A 16,819-nucleotide genomic window follows, 5' to 3' on the forward strand; every position below is an offset into this window, starting at 1 on the left:
AAACACATTGAGTTGGACTTACTCTCTCAATATCAGAGATAACATACACAATACAAACATCCAACCATTTAGTGATTTCTTTTTTCACTACCTCCTCCATAGTTGCATTTAACCGACATTGCGCATCAACAACTAACTTCTTGCCTTATTCCAGCAAAATTTTAAAAATATAAAATATAAAATATATGTAGACACTCAATTTTGCCCGGGCCCAGAAATAAGTCCAAAAACAAAAATAATAAACCCAAAAAAAAACGAAGTCCAAGTTCAGTCCAAAATTACAAATATAATTTGGCCCGATCAGAATGGCCCATTACTTGAAAAGGTTTAAGGTCCATCTACAAGCTTGACTCATATGGAAATATAATCTTCAATGATATGCAATCTTAGATATGATATGCAATCTTAGAAGATATGATTTTGTAATCTTAGAGATTTAATTTGTAGATACCTTTTAATCTTAATTGTTGATGTAATTGATCTGTACCGTTGGTGTCGAAGCCATTTTTAAATCGAATTTTGGAAAATGAGAATCGACTTTAAGAAAAACGAAAACGGGAGTCGCCACCAATCTTTTTAGGTGTGATTGGATCACCTTATAAAATGTTTTATTTTAAAACATTAATTTTGGTCTACAAAAGTCGAGAAAATGGATTCGGGAGTCGGTTACATACGAGGAAGGTTTAGCACCCTCGTAACGCCTAAAAATTGGTACATAATTGATTATCAAGTGTCTTTAATGTCGGAAATTTGAAAGTTTTAATATGCAAACCTCTTTCAATTAGAATACTTTAATTTCAAAAATTAGGGTTCTCTTGTATCAAATGAATCAAAATATTACATCCAATAAGTTAGGAAGCGATATTTTTAAGACATTCGAAGCTAAGCTGGCCCTTTTTGAAAATCTCTATCTCAAAACGGCAAAACGCCATAACCAGTAAGTTAGGACACAACGCTTTGAAATTCCAAGACAGTTGCTCGTATTTTGAAAACATTAGAAACTTAGAAAGGTGCTTGACTATTCGAATTCAAAGTGAAAAGTCGCAACCTAGTAAGTTAGGGCACTACCTTTCTCGAAGTTTCCAAATACCAAGCATTGCTTTTTTATTTTTGAAAACTTTTGAAACACGTTTTTAATTAATGCATGAGGAATCATATTAACATTATAAAATATAACATACAAGATAGCATATCACAATAATAAGTGACTAAAACATGCATTTAAATAATATAATAGCAATTATGTGAAGGTCCTATACTCGATACATAAATAAATATAGCGAATCTTAGTTACATAACAACATACATATTAAGATGTACATAATATATATTGAAGATGAATAAACAAAATATGCGAACATACCAAGTAATAATTAATTTAAAAACGATGCATGCTATACAATTAGACATATAAATACATATAAAAAACAAATGTAATAATATAAAAAAAATAATGTAGTAATATATATATATATAACAAACAACACTTAATAACATTATGAAACTAGCATTTAATAAAACACAACAATATATAAAATATTTAATACGTATTAAGTCATGAAATAAAGTGAGTAATTATTTAAAAAATATACATATATAATTAAAATACAATATTTAATAATGCATAATAATAATATATATATATATATAATGAAGAAAACTTAAATAACTATAATGAAATATAATATGAAATATGTATAATAATAATAATGTAACAAATGTTTTACACAAAAATACAATAAAATATGTAATATAATAAAAATCCATAACATATAATAAAATTTATATATAATGTTACAAACAATAGAATAATATATTATTATATACATAACTAATGTTTATTAAAAATATATATAAAGTGTTTTAAATAAGTTAAATTAAAGGTATATAAGGATTAAAATTAAATTTAATTAGGGAATTTAGGGTTAATTACGAATAAATAAAGAGAACTGGGCTAAATTGGAACACGGACTAAAGTCGAGGGACTCCCTGGGCAATTTGCCCTAATCCCAAATGATATCGTTTCCCAAATTACAATTTAAAACCATTATAAGGATTAAATTGAGACAAAATTAGAACATTAGAGCTAAATTAAAAAAATAAATAAAATGGAATTATAAATATTAAAATTACGAGAGGACCAATTGAGTAATTAACCCAATCTTTAAAAACAGACGGATCCTTTCTGGGTAAACGGGTCAACACCCGGATTCTTAGCTCTAGAACGACACCGTTTTGAGCTTATTGGATTAAGCAGAAATGATGTCGTTTCGTTGAAACTATATAAGGCCGATTTCTTTTATTTGAAATTCATTTTAACCCGTTTCTAAAAAAAATGAGAGAAATCTCTCTCAAATCCCTCCGACTCTCTGAGCTTCGGTCAAGGGAATATCACTGCTCATCCTTGAGCTCCGTCGTATGTGGTCTTTACACGCCGACGCGCCGTCCTAAGAACAACCGCACACAGTGGCTAAGGTTCGAGAAACCCTCCCCCTTTCCTTGCAAATCGTCAGGTATCCTTTTTTCTTATTTTCATTGATTGCATTTTTTAATCTATGTATTCATGCTAGAAAACGAACAGGTAAATGAAACTAAAAAAATAACTCGATTACCTTGAGAAAAAAAACGAGAAACTGCCTTTTATTTCTTCCGCTTTGAATAGATACAACTGTTTATAAATATCTATATCTTTGTGTTCTTTTTCTCTGTATGTGTAAGAAACTCTATTTTGTATGTAAGTGTGTGTGTTTCTTTGCTTTTTTGGATATAAATCTCTGCTTTTTTTTTTGTGTCTCGTGGGTAACCTCTGCGTAAGTCCTTTACAGATTCTCAGAAAGGCTTTATAGCCTTAAATTGACATACTTTAGGAAAGAAATCATAAGGTTTCTTTCCACATCCTGTTCTAATCTATTTGCTGCGATTTTGCTTTGATTTCTTTTCTTTTCCTGCATGTGACCGCGAGGATCTCGGTGATTCAAGGGCCGCTGGCGTGATGAATGCTGAAGCGCCGATGGTGGCACGATCCAAGGCTAGGACTGCTAGGGGGTAATGATTTCGGCAACGAAAAGGTCGCTAGAACAGAGTTAATTGGGCCTTGATTCCAGAGCTGGACGGTCGTGAGAGAGACAAGCTTCTGGGCAGCGCATTAATGCTGCGTCAATAGTGCATTGATGGCCTCGATTTATGTAGTTGGACAGATGCTCCCCGAGGCTTCCAGAAGATGCTGCAGCACTGCAGTCTTCAGGAAACCCTAGGGTTTCCTGTTTCTCTTAAGTCATTTGGGCCTTTTGGGCTGCTTTTAGATTTTGGTTAACCTGATAGATTTTTAAGGGTCTGTTGTGTAACGTGTTTTAGAATTTGGGCCTGATGTGGGGTTTGGGTCGATCTGCTATGTTTAGACATTGGGCCCCACTGTTTGGGCTTTGTAACCTGGACTTTAATGGACTGTTTAATAAATAAATATTTATTTATTTATTTTCTTTTGTTTTATTTAAGCCGGTCAAATTTGGGCTTCTACAGCTGCCCCTCTTTGCTCATTGCTGTGCAACAGGAATCGAGCAAAGACTAATAGAAAGACCAAATTTGCCTGGCCTTATCGAATCATGGTCCTCAATCTGCTCAATGCAAACTCAAGACTGTCATGTTGATATCTTGATCTGCTCTCCGTCGAACACAGAGACGCCAAATCTGCTTCTTCAATTTGTTCCTTGACAATACAAAGATGCCAAATCATCTTAGATTTGCTTCAACACAAACACGTGAAAGCCAAATCTGCTATGTCTTTAATTTGCTCCTTGTAAACAAGGATGCCAAATCTACTATGCCATGCTGAAATCTTCGATCTGCTTCACTGTAAGCACAGGAATGTCAAATCTACTATGTCTTCAATCTGTTCCCCGTAAGCACAGGGATGCCAAATCATCTTGGATCTGCTTCAGTGAAATCATCTGAAGGTGAGATCTGCTATGTATCTGCTCTCCGTCGAAATGGAGATGCCAGATCTGTTATCTTGGATTTGCTTTGGTGTGAAAACATCCGAAGTCAAATCTGCTATGCCTTCGCCTATTACCCTACTGCTTAAGGGTTAAGGCGGATCAATCTTCATTGTCTCTTGAAGGACATGACCTGTATAATGTGTATGAGTTTATGCCTAATGGTTAGGATGATATGATCGAAATGAGTCAAATGCTCCTAATTAAATCTGTTGTAATGCAAAATGTTTATGAATATGACCCCTATTCCAGACGTCACTACTCATTCTTTCGCCAAAGCTCGTCTTTATTTCTCTCGCAATATCATTCGTACTCAGCCTCTGGGTTTGTACCATTCTTCAAATGCTATGACCCATCAAAATGTTTGTAAGATGATCTTCTCTTAGGATCGAATCGTTTGATTTGTCCAATCATCATTTTGGACTTAAGGGAAAAATCTCCTCGAGTTTTTCGAACCTCACTTATGTGAATTCCTCGAACAATTGTTTTGTTTTAGTTTCTTGTATTATCTAGAAATTTCCAGAGTAATGGACGAAACTTCATTTGTGAAAATTATTTAGCTCATCTATCATTATTTTAATGCAACATACTTTAAGAATAATGGAAGATGAATTTAATCTTAAGAATAATTAGATTTGAATAAATTTGTCAAAAATACAAAGGGAATTAATCTGAAAGCCTATATTTAAGAAGAAATAGAATCTAAAGATAACAACCAGGACAAAAGTTATATGCCCTAGATATCGCCGATTGAGCGTCTATACACCAGTTCCATGAAGACTTTCTCGAGTTCAACATGTGTTTAAAAGATCCAAAGTACTTTCTTAATGCCCCATTATGCAACGTGCTTCACTCTTCGTTATAGCAAGATTACCGTGTGTGTAACACCCCCACGCCCGAGACCATCACCGGAGTCGAGCTTGAGGGGTTACCGAACATAATTTATCAATTTAAGAACTTCAAATCATTTGTTTCTACATTCACAGCTTTCTAGCTACTCGCGTCACAGTTACAAGAAAAATCATATCTCGAGTTATGAAACTCGAAATCAAGATCCATAAATTTTCCCTAAATCTAGACTCATATATCTATTTACTAATTTTTTTCTAGAATTTTTGGTTGAGCCAATTAGTACAGTTTATTAGTTAAAGTCTCCCCTGTTTCAGGGTTCGACTGCTCTGACCTCTGTGTATTACGAATCAGATATTTCTCTATACAGAAATTAAATGACTATGAGGTTTGTTTCTGTGTGCTCTTCAAAATTTGAGCTGCCCTTTCGAGTTTTCAACTCAAAACCCCTTTGGTCACAAAGCGCCCTTTACGGGTTTTCACCTTGGCCTCTCCATTTTCATCATTTTTTTTTGAATTCAAGGAGCCTTTTGCGGGTTTTCACCTTGGATTCTCCTCCCCTTTAGACAAAATACTTCTTGACAGAGTTTGAATTTACTGGATTGGGTAAAATTTTCCCATCCATTTCTGTTAAGATCAATGCACCCCCAGAGAAGGCCTTCTTCACGACATATGGCCCTTCCCAATTCGGCATCCATTTTCCTCTATAGTCCTTCTGAATGGGAAGGATATTTTTTAACACAAGTTCCCTCTCATGGAATTCTCTTGGTCGCACTTTCTTGTCATAAGCTCGCATCACCATGACGAATGACCCTTAGCCTCTTTTCCTCAATCAAGTTCAATTGATCATATCGCTATTGTATCCATTCAGCCTCATCCAATTTTGTTTCTGACAGGACTCGGAGAGACGGTATCTCTACTTCATTGAGTAACACTGCTTCCATCCCATAAACCAATGAGAAAGGAGTTGCCCCTGTAGAAGTTCTAACGGACGTTCAATAAGCTAAGAGTGCAAACGGTAACTTCTCATGCCAATCTCTGTAGGTTTCAGTCATTTTCCCCACTATTTTCTTGATGTTTTTGTTAGCAGCTTCCACATTCATCTTTGGGCGATACGGCGAAGAGTTATGATGCTTAATCTTGAACTGACTGCAAACTTCTGCTATCGTTTTGTTGTTCAAGTTCAGTGCATTGTCTGATATGATCCTTTCAGGCATCCCATACCGATAAATAATCTCTTTCTTCAAGAATCGACTTACAGCTGACTTAGTAACATTCGCATAAAAAGCAGCCTCTACCCACTTTGTGAAGTAATCAATGACCACAAAAATAAAATGATGTCCATTTGAAGCTTTTGGTGATATTGGCCCAATGACATCCATGCCCCACATGGAAAAAAGGCCATGGAGAAGTCATAACATGTAGAGGTGAAGGTGGTACGTGAATCTTGTCTCCATATATCTAGCATTTATGGCATTTCTTGGCGTAGTTGATACAATCCCCTTCCATGGTAGACCAATAATATCCAAATCTCATGATTTGTCTAGCCATCACGAAACCATTAGCATGTGTCCCACAAACACCCTCGTGAACTTCTTCTAAAATTAACTTAGCCTCCACAGCATCAACACATCTCAACAGTACTTGGTCTTTTCTCCTTTTGTACAAGATGTCCATGTCCAAAACGTAGCCGCATGTTAATCTCCTTAAAGTTCGCTTATCATTTTCAATTGTCTGTTCTGGGTATTTACAATCTCTCACATATCGCAAAATATCTTGATACCAAGGGTTATCATCCTTTTCTTTCTCCTCAATGTTACAACAGCTAGCTGGAGCCTCAACAATACTCATCTGAATGGGTCTCATCTCCTCCTCTTTATTCACTTTGATCATTGAAGCCAAGGTTGCGACAACATCTACCATCTGGTTTTCGTCTCGTGGGATATAATTGAAAGTGATGTCATCGAACTCCTCAAGTAACCCCAAAACTATTTTTCGATAATTGATCAGTTTAGGATCTCTTGTCTCCCATTCACCTTTAAGCTGGTAAATTACCAGCGCAGAGTCTCCATATACTTCCAAGATTCTTATTCCTCGCTCTATAGCCGCTCGGAGTCCCATAATGCATGCTTCATACTCGACCATATTGTTTGTGTAATCAAAACCCAACTTGCATATGAATGGATAATAATCACCATCTGGGGATATGAGGACTGCCCCAATTCCATTTCCCATTGCATTGGACGCTCCATCAAAGCTCAACTTCCAAGGACAATTCTCTGTGGTTGCTACACATATCAACTCCTCATTTGGGAAATTGAAATTCAACGGCTCATAGTCCTCTAGAGCTCTACTAGCCAGAAAATCCGCTATCGCACTTCCTTTTATGGCCTTTTGACTCACATAGACTATATCAAACTCTGAAAGCAGAATTTGCCATCTTTCCATTCTCCCATTCAATGCTGTTGACTCCATCATATACTTCAAAGGATCAAGTTTTGATATAAGCCAAGTAGTATGATATAGCATGTACTGTCTTAACCTTCGAGTCGTCCAGATTAAAGCACAGCACAATTTCTCAATTCACGAATATCTCATCTCACTTTCGGTGAATTTCTTACTAAGATAATATATCGCTTTCTCCTTTCTTCCCGATTCATCATGTTGGTCAAGCACACATCCAATGGAATTGCTGAATACTGATAAGTATAATATTAGTGGTCTATCTTTGGGCTAGCTTTCTTCAGATCTCTGTAATCAAGCACATTCGTACCTTCCCATCCTTCTTAGGAACAGGCACAATGTTAGCTACCCATTCTGAGTACTTTACTTCTTGTAAGAAACCCGCACCAAACTGCTTCTTAACTTCATCCTTTATTTTCAGAACAATATCTGGCCTCATTCTCCACAACTTCTATTGGACTGGCTTACAATCCTGTCTTATTGGATGATGATGCACCACAATATCGATATTTAACCCTGGCATATCCTGATAGGACCATGCGAAGATATCCTTGAATTCATGTAGCAACTCAATCAGTTCTTACCTTGTGTCCTTGGCAATAAGTGTCTCAATTTTCACCTCTTTTCTTTCCTCTAGGGCTACATTCTCTATTGCTTCTTTCTCATGTGGCATGATTTGTTTCTCCTCCTGTTTCACCATCCTCAAAAGATCTAGAGACACATCACAATCTTGGACATCTTCAAAATCCTGAGATTCCTCTAAACACATGTCTTGCTCGTGAGAGAAATCAGGATTTGTAATATCAATGTTCATGTCATTGACATCTAGGAATCTGAGAAGAATATACAAAGAATGAATGAATTTAAGAATGATTATTTATGTGCAATGAATGAAAGAATAAGAATTGCCAAAATATAAAGGAATATTGGTCGATATAAATGAAACAATACTCATTCAAATTGAAAAAAATTATATTTTATTTGAATAATAATAGATGAACATAAGCCTATTTTCACACATGTAATCCTATTACTCCTAGGCTCTAGAGTAACAAGAATGTTTTGAGAATTACTCTGAAGAATTCCTAGAGACTACAGGAAGTTCCTCCACAGTCCAATTATTCAAAGAGCTTCCCGATTCATAAGGGCGAATACCCTCAAGATTCCTTTGCTCCAATCCTTCGTTGTGTGCAGCATTAATCTTGATATGAAGGTTTTGGATATAGGAGGGAATGTTATCAATTCCCACCCCACTTCTCTTCCATCTAAACGCGCTCTTCTCTTTTCTTGGCGCTTCTCGATGTCTCTCCTCCTTTGCTTATAGTCTGGCTTGAAGCCCAAACCAAAGCGGTCTTTCTTCGCAATCAGCTTTGGGATCTGAATCCCTTTCCTGCCATCATTTGTAGAGCCATCCTCGAAGCTCTTGCTATCCTTGGCACTGGTAGCTCACTCCCTTCCGAAATAGAAGTCGCATTTACAAATTCTAAAGAGCGAAAAGAACACTCAATAGATTCTTTGTTTGTCTCGACATAAGGGGCCTTACTAGTGACTGCGACTATAATTTCCTCCTCCGCATTGATGGTTATTAACCGTCCATCGATCACTAATTTCAATTTCTGGTGCAACGACGAGGGCGCTGCTCCTGCTGAGTGTATCCATGGCCTGCCTAATAAGCAATTGTAGGAAGGCTTGATATCCATTACCAAGAAACCTACTTCATACATGTTTAGGCCGATTTCCAAGAGAATGTCAATTCTTCCCATCACCTTCCTTTCTGTACCGTCGAAGGCTCTTACCACATTCTGACATGTCTTTATGTGAGAATCGTCAATGGATAATCTGTTTAATGTAGACAATGGTAGAACATTCAAAGCCGATCCATTATCAACGAGCGCGCTTGGGAGGGTGTACCCCTTGCATCGAGTAGTAATATGCAAGGCCTTAGTTGACCCTCTACCCCCCGGTGGAATTTCATTATCATTAAAGTAGATGAAATTATCCGCGCTAATGTTGTTCACCAATCGGTCCAGCTTATTAACGGATATGTCATGGGTGACATATGTTTCATTAAGCACCTTCATCAATGCTTCCTTATGCACCTCAGAACTCAAAAGGAGGGCCAATACTGATATGCGAGCCAGTTGCTTACGCAACTGCTCGACCACGCTATACTCGCTATGTTTAAGGAGCTTTAGAAATTCCTTAGCCTCCTCCTCATTTACTAGCTCATTGATGGGTACTTCGGTCTCTTTCTCCTTCTCAACCTCGACACCTTTTGTTTTTGTGGGCTCCACTCTGACGCCCCCCGTATCATAACGCTTCTCACTCTGGGTGTGAGAACATTCCACTTGCACGTCTTTAGATGCGCTGGCTATATTTTTTTCTTTCAGCACTGTCACACTACAGTCATAATTCCATGGTACTCTCTTGCTATCCTTGTAAGGGAAAGGAGTAGGTTTATGGATAATGACCTTGGGCACTGCTGGTGTCCCCACTTCGTTATTCCCTGACAGGGAGATAATGATCCTTGGCCGGCTGGTTCCATTTTGTTCACCTTCCAGCACACTTATTTCTCTTTAATAAGAGCTACCTTCAAAAATTTGTTGCTCTTTATTATCTATAAAGCCTTGCACCAAGGCTCTGAATTCTTCACAATTTTGGGTCTCATGACCCTCTTCTCCATGGAACTCACAGTAGTTCTCCATTTTTTCTCTTTCTTTCCTAGAGGTTATTATCCCTCTCTTCATCATCTTTTCCCAAATCACCTTCATAGGCATCCTCACCTCAGTAACATTTTCCTTTATCCTTCTTTCACTAGCTTCGCCAATGGCATTCACTCCTTGATTGTCATGATTTGGAAAAGGGTTTTCAGTATTTGTGGTACTATCAAATTTCACAACCCCCATCTTGATCAACCTCTCTACGGCCTTCTTGAACCCGGTACAATTTTCAATTGAGTGCCCCGATATTCCAGCGTGGTACTCGCATCTGGCGTTTGCATCATACCATTTAGGATGTGGAGGCTGTAATGGTTTCAAGTGGAAAGGAACAAAAGCATGTGCATTGTATAAGCTTTGATAAAGCTCACGATACATCACAAGGATAGGTGTGAATTGCATCCTCTCGTGACTTGTGCCCGATTCCTGCCTTTGAGAACCCTGTTGCCCAACCGCAGTTACTTTGGGTTGACCAACTGTGATTGCCTTCGAGTTGAAGCTACTTGTGTTGTTCACCTCATTGTCTTTTCTCCTTGGGGCCGATCTTTTGACTGCTTCCCCTTCAATTTTGTCACCTCTTATGGCATTCTCGATCATCTCTCCCGCCATGACTATGTCCGCAAAACTTTTGGTAGTGCTTCCAATCATGTGAGTAATGAATGGGGCCTTCAGAGTGTTGATGAACAACATGGTGATCTCCTTCTCCAACAATGGTGGTTGAACTTGCATGGCAACCTCTTTCCATCTTTGAGCATATTGCCTTAAATTCTCATTAAGCTTTTTCTCCATATTTTGCAGCGTGATCCTATCAGGAGTCATGTCAGTCACATGATTATACTGTTGCATGAAGGCTTGTGCAAAATCCCTCCATGAATTTATTCTGGCCCGACTCAACTGATTATACCACCTGGCTGCCGCTCCCACTAAACTGTCCTGGAAACAATGGATCAACAGTTGATCGTTGTTCACATACCTAGTCATCCTCCTACAAAACATCTTGATGTGGGCCTCCGGGCAAGTAGTTCCATTGTATTTCTCAAACTCTGGCATCTTAAATTTGTGAGGAAGCACCAAGTTTGGGACCAAGCTTAGTTCTTTGGCATCAACTCCATGATGCCCGTCAGCACTTTCTAAAACCTTAAATTTCTCCTCCAGCCATCTGCAACGATCCTCCAACAGTTTTGAGGATTTGGTTGCCATTCTTTCCCTCTCCATCATATCCAGATCAAAAGTGATAAGGTTGATCGGACTATCACCTAAATTATTTCCCGACCCAGATGGGAAATTCACGGGGATTCCGGCATCAACCGGCCCATGTTGAGGCCTCAAAGTGACAGACGGCCTTCTAGGAGGTGCCTCGGTTTGTAGTGGCACATGAGGCAGAGTGAAACCCGGAGGATGATCCTCACTCTCCTCACCAGTGATAGCCATGGGGGCTTTCCCTTTATCAGTGGCCCTTAGAAGCTGAGCCATTTCAGCCATCATATTCCTTTGAGCCTCTAGCATTTGCTCCCTCATGTCATTATGCATCTTGGTCAACTGCTCTTGTAATTGGTCTTGCATATCCTTTTGGAATTGTTTGAACATTTGACCCATACTCTTAGTTTTAGTGCGGGTGCCGTAAGGATGTGTGATTTCCAAATTTTCTTTTTTACCTCTCTGGAAGTAAACTTTAACTAATTAGGGTCTTTCTATAACTTTGAATGCATATGATGTGATGTAATGCAAATGCATGAATGCAAAAAGGCATCGATCTCGATTCAATCTCATTTAGAAAACTTTATTTAGAAAAAGAATATCTTTACATATAAATGGATTACATATACGCCTTTGCCCTAATGCCCAGAGTTCTAACTTTATCTAATAAAAGGGCTAACTCTCGACCTTTATCAGACGCTGACTCATACATTATACTCAACGCGTCAGCTCGTACTGCTAAGTCTCGAATATATGCAACAATCTCTCAGATCTGGGCTATAGCTTCCCCAATAATGTAATCCCTATCTCTGACTTGACCTTTAACTTGATGGAGCTCTCCTTTTATACAATCTTCTTGCGCCTAGAGCTGCTCAATCTGAAGTTCACCATCATGCGATGCCACTTCCAAATCTTCAACCTTACTTTTTAGCTCCTTTAACTCGACCGTAGGATCATGGTTTCGATGCCAACGAAGGGATCTTCCAAGCTCAGTTACCTTGGTCTTCAACCCTTTATTCTCTTCCTCTAATTCCAAATTCTGCGACCGCATCTTTTGGAACTTCCTCTCCCAATACTCGGCTCTAGCTTTTTCCACTTGAACTTCTTTCTGCCATTGTTCCGAAGACCTTCCTAACCCCACTCGCTTTAAAGATACTTCTGCCTTCTTATACTCCTCTTTTAAATCATCTGAGTCTTTCTCAACCTTCTTTTTTTCCTTTCTAACTTTTTCAACCTCCTTCTTTTGCAGGTCAACATCTAGACTCAGGTACATCTTCTCCTCCTCAAGCTTTTCTATCTTCTTTTCAAGTTCCAAATTCTTTCTCTTAAATTCTTGCTTCATGATATCAAGCTCCGAGGGTATCACTTGTAGATATTCCTCTATTGGTCGAACTTCCTCCATTTTTGTCATAGGGACATTATCTTTAATCCTTCTACTCCTCCACTTCACATATTCCGGTGTCGTAGTAGGATTAATGGCCACTCCCTTCAACCGACAAGTCTTGTTCCAAGCACTAGAAACCTCGCTAACCTTCCTCTTGTAATCGGCTCCTCTGTATACAAACTCACTTTGAGCCAACCCATGAGTCACTGGTACGAACTGTCTCAATCCATGCTACCTTAGCACGAGCAAAGGGGCATAACCAATGGCACCCCAAATTCCCAACAGGGGAACCCAATCAAAGCTGCCGCATCGATAAAGTATCTCACCAGGAACCATCCATGGAGCTCTCCACTCAACATCCTCCGACTGAAGATTTCGAAGTAATGCTATCCAATTCTCTTCCGGCACATCCACTTTCCTAGATGAGGCTACTATATCTTTCAACGGGGAGTAGTTCTCAAAGAAAACCCGAAAAACAATCCCATCAATCAATCAAAAGTGACTGTAGAACCAAGCCAAAAGTAACTGAGCACACCCTATAAACCTGCCTGCACCAGCCCTCCTACATGCACCTAAGGACCTGAATGTCTCCACCAAAATCGCAGGGACAGAAGTGACCCTTTTACTGAGTCAATGAAAAAGATCCGTGGTTGCCTCGTCCACATATCCCAAAGCCCTAGGGAAAACCATCAGTCCATACAAACTTAAGGCAAAAACGTCTACCTTCTTTATCTCATCGGGGTGTGTCAAAATCAGATCTTTCAAAGCGTCCCACAAAATGCACTTGCACTCACCCTTTTCTTTAATTCTAGCCGTGTTCCACTGCTCGCTCATTCCCGTAATGGTCATTAATTTCTTCCAAAAGGTAGGGACACAAGCAGCTCGAGAATAGATCCTATCACTCTGAAACCTGGGACAACGAAGTAAAGCAGTGTACTCCTCCACGGTAGGTACCAAATCTATTTCCCCAAAAGTGAAACAACTGTACGCCGGGTTCCAAAACTGAGCAAGGGCTCGGAACAAGTGCTCATCTACCTGAATATCGAGCAAGTAAGGTAAATCTCCGTAATTATCGTAGAATAACTGCTTGGTCTCATTGCCCCACTAATCCCAAACCTCCTTAAGCTCCTGCAGATTATTCTGTGTGACACTGATGCGAGTGTAGTCTGAGAACTCCGACATATATCCCACAGCTATACTATCCCCCTTTCCTATTTGAGTTTGCTCTGACCATCTATGGACGTTGGCGTTGCCCTCCACTCTATCAAGAAGTCCGTTCTCCATAATAAAACTTTCTAACTTAGAAACTGACCGTGAATCGATACCTTTTAAATGCAAAATGACAAGCACAAAAGAAAGGAAACAGTCAGTATCATATGATATTAATAAACACAAAAATAACCTAAGTATAATTCTATCTATATTGAGCTCTTACGATTTTTCTATATGTGGTTTATTTCTAAAGTTTGAGGTACCTGAACCAGTGGTCTATATGTGGTCTTTACACGCCGACGCGCCGTCTTAAGAACAACCGCACACAGTGGCTAAGGTTCGAGAAACCCTCCCCCTTTCCTTGCAAATCGTCAGGTATCCTTTTTTCTTATTTTCATTGATTGCATTTTTTAATCTATGTATTCATGCTAGAAAACGAACAGGTAAATGAAACTAAAAAAATAACTCGATTACCTTGAGAAAAAAAAATGAGAAACTGCCTTTTATTTCTTCCGCTTTGAATAGATACAACTGTTTATAAATATCTGTCTCTTTGTATTCTTTTTCTCTGTATGTGTAAGAAACTCTATTTTGTATGTAAATGTGTGTGTTTCTTTGCTTTTTTGGATATAAACCTCTACTTTTTTTTCTGTGTCTCGTGGGTAACCTCTGCGTAAGTCCTTTACAGATTCTCAGAAAGGCTTTATAGCCTTAAACTGACATACTTTAGGAAAGAAATCACAAGGTTTCTTTCCATATCCTGTTCTAATCTATTTGCTGCGATTTTGCTTTGATTTCTTTCCTTTTCCTGCATGTGACCGCGAGGATTTCGATGATTCAAGGGCCGCTGGCGTGATGAATGCTGAAGCGTCGATGGTGGCACGATCCAAGGCTAGGACTGCTACGGGGGCAATGATTTCGGCAACGAAAAGGTCGCTAGAATAGAGTCAATTGGGCCTTGATTCTAGAGCTGGACGGTCGTGAGAGAGACAAGCTTCTGGGCAGCGCATTAATGGTGCGTCAATAGTGCATTGATGGCCTCGATTTAGGGAGTTGGACAGATGCTCCCCGAGGCTTCTAGAAGATGCTGCGGCGCTGCAGTCTTCAGGAAACCCTAAGGTTTCCTATTTCTCTTCAGTCATTTAGGCCTTTTGGGCTGCTTTTAGATTTGGGTTAACCTGATAGATTTTTAAGGGTCTGTTCTGTAACGTGTTTTAGAATTTGGGCCTGATGTGGGGTTTCGGTCAATCTGCTATGTTTAGACATTGGGCCCCATTGTTTGGGTTTTGTAACCTGGACTTTAATGGACTGTTTAATAAATAAATATTTATTTATTTATTTTCTTTTGTTTTATTTAAGCCCGGTCAATTTTGGGCTACTACCGTTGGATTTGAGGAGGTTGAACTATAAATAGAGGCCTCTCTCTTCATTGTAAACACACTGGAGTTTTGGGAAACAATAAAAATTTTTGAGAGCTTTCACTCAAATTTCTCTCCCTCTTACATTCTTATTTTCTACGGTTTGTTCTTATTTTATTCTTTGTTCATCTTTATTTTTCAATCCTTTTTATTTTGATTTAATCCATGTTTCCTGGATTTTTTTATATTTTTTAATTTTTTAATAATTTTAGTATCATATCAAACTCTTTCATTTTTTAATAATTTTTTTTGTATTACTCTTAGTAAATTATTTTTTAAATTTTACTCAAATCATTATTTTAAAAACATATATTTCATCTAATTGTCATATTTTATCCAAAGGTTTTTCTAAAATGAGGCAATGTTTTTCTTATTTAGGAATTCGGGAAATAGTGCCCTAAAATGCTGGGTTACGATTTCCCGTTTGTCTAAATGCCTAAAGTATCCTTCTAAATAGTTTTTGTAAATCACGAGATGATTTCAGTTACGAGAGTTTAAGAATATCGTGTCCTATCATGCTGGATGTGATGTTTGTATTCTTTCGGAGCTAAGGAATCTCGATTTTTCAACTTAAATAATTCCGGTTTTAAAAAAGGGATCCTATTTTTAAATCCTTTCAAATTTTTGACATTAAGACAGAAAACTATTCAATTTGGTACCAATTTTGGGCATTGCGAGGATGCTAATCCTTCCTCGTACTTAACCGACTCCCGAACTTGTTTTCTTAATTTTCGTAGACCAAAACGTTTTATAAGGTGATCCAATCACACCTAAAAAGGTTGGTGGCGACTCCAGTTTTCGTTTTTCAAAAGTCGATCCCCATTTTTTAAACGTCCCTTTAAAAAATGGTTTCGACAGCTTGGCGACTCCACTGGGTACTTAAGAGAGTCAAGCCAAGAAATTGAGTATTTTCTGTCTTAATGTCAAAAGTTTGGAAAATTTAAAATTGGATCCTTTTTACATGTGTTTCCTGCATATGTTTGTTTCCTTATTGTTGTACATTGTATTTGCATGACCGTTGTGGTCACACCCTTAAGTGAGAGTGAGAAGTTACACTTTCGTAAGGTTTTCACCTTCGTATGAGCTAGTAGATTACTTCCGAGATACTGTACCTATGTCTTCGTGAGATTTTCATCTCCGTATGGCCATAGGGAAATGTGTCCCCCTGAACTGAACTTGGTCTATATGAGCCTATAATGGGTGAAGACCAAGGAGTCTGCTGGTTCAAGTTCCCTAGCTTTAGAGCTAAAACTCATATAGTGAACTTTAAAGAGTTTAGGAAAGATAGTGATAGCCTTTGGTAAGCTACCCTTATAAGTACTTGTTTATCATTTTTTTATGATACTGACCTATTTTTATTTTGCTGTCATTGCATGTCATTTGGCATTTAAAGGTGTCGATTCACGACTCAATTTTTAGATTAGAAAGTTTTGTAATGAGGAATGAGTACCTTGATAGAGTGGAGGACAATGCTTCTATCTGTACCTGGTCAGAGAAAACCCAGTTAGAGAAAGGAGATAGTGTCACTGAGGGATATACGTCAGAGTTATGGGACTTCACCCGTATTAATTCGACACAGAATGAGTT

General features: G+C 38.3%; 1 protein-coding gene across 1 annotated transcript; it reads right to left on the reverse strand.

Moving 5' to 3' along the window:
* Positions 1-8,426: 8,426 nt before the first annotated feature.
* On the reverse strand, positions 8,427-11,503 carry LOC107930475 (uncharacterized). The gene is made up of 5 exons (XM_041074689.1): positions 10,710-11,503; positions 9,895-10,658; positions 9,008-9,810; positions 8,848-8,966; positions 8,427-8,742 (listed from the first exon to the last, which is right to left on the reverse strand). Exons 1-5 carry the CDS (start codon positions 11,501-11,503, stop codon positions 8,427-8,429), a joined length of 2,796 nt encoding a protein of 931 aa, XP_040930623.1.
* Between the last annotated feature and the right edge of the window lie 5,316 nt (positions 11,504-16,819).

The sequence above is a fragment of the Gossypium hirsutum genome, chromosome A08 (assembly GCF_007990345.1).
Source record: "Gossypium hirsutum isolate 1008001.06 chromosome A08, Gossypium_hirsutum_v2.1, whole genome shotgun sequence".
NCBI classification, from domain to species: Eukaryota; Viridiplantae; Streptophyta; class Magnoliopsida; order Malvales; family Malvaceae; genus Gossypium; species Gossypium hirsutum.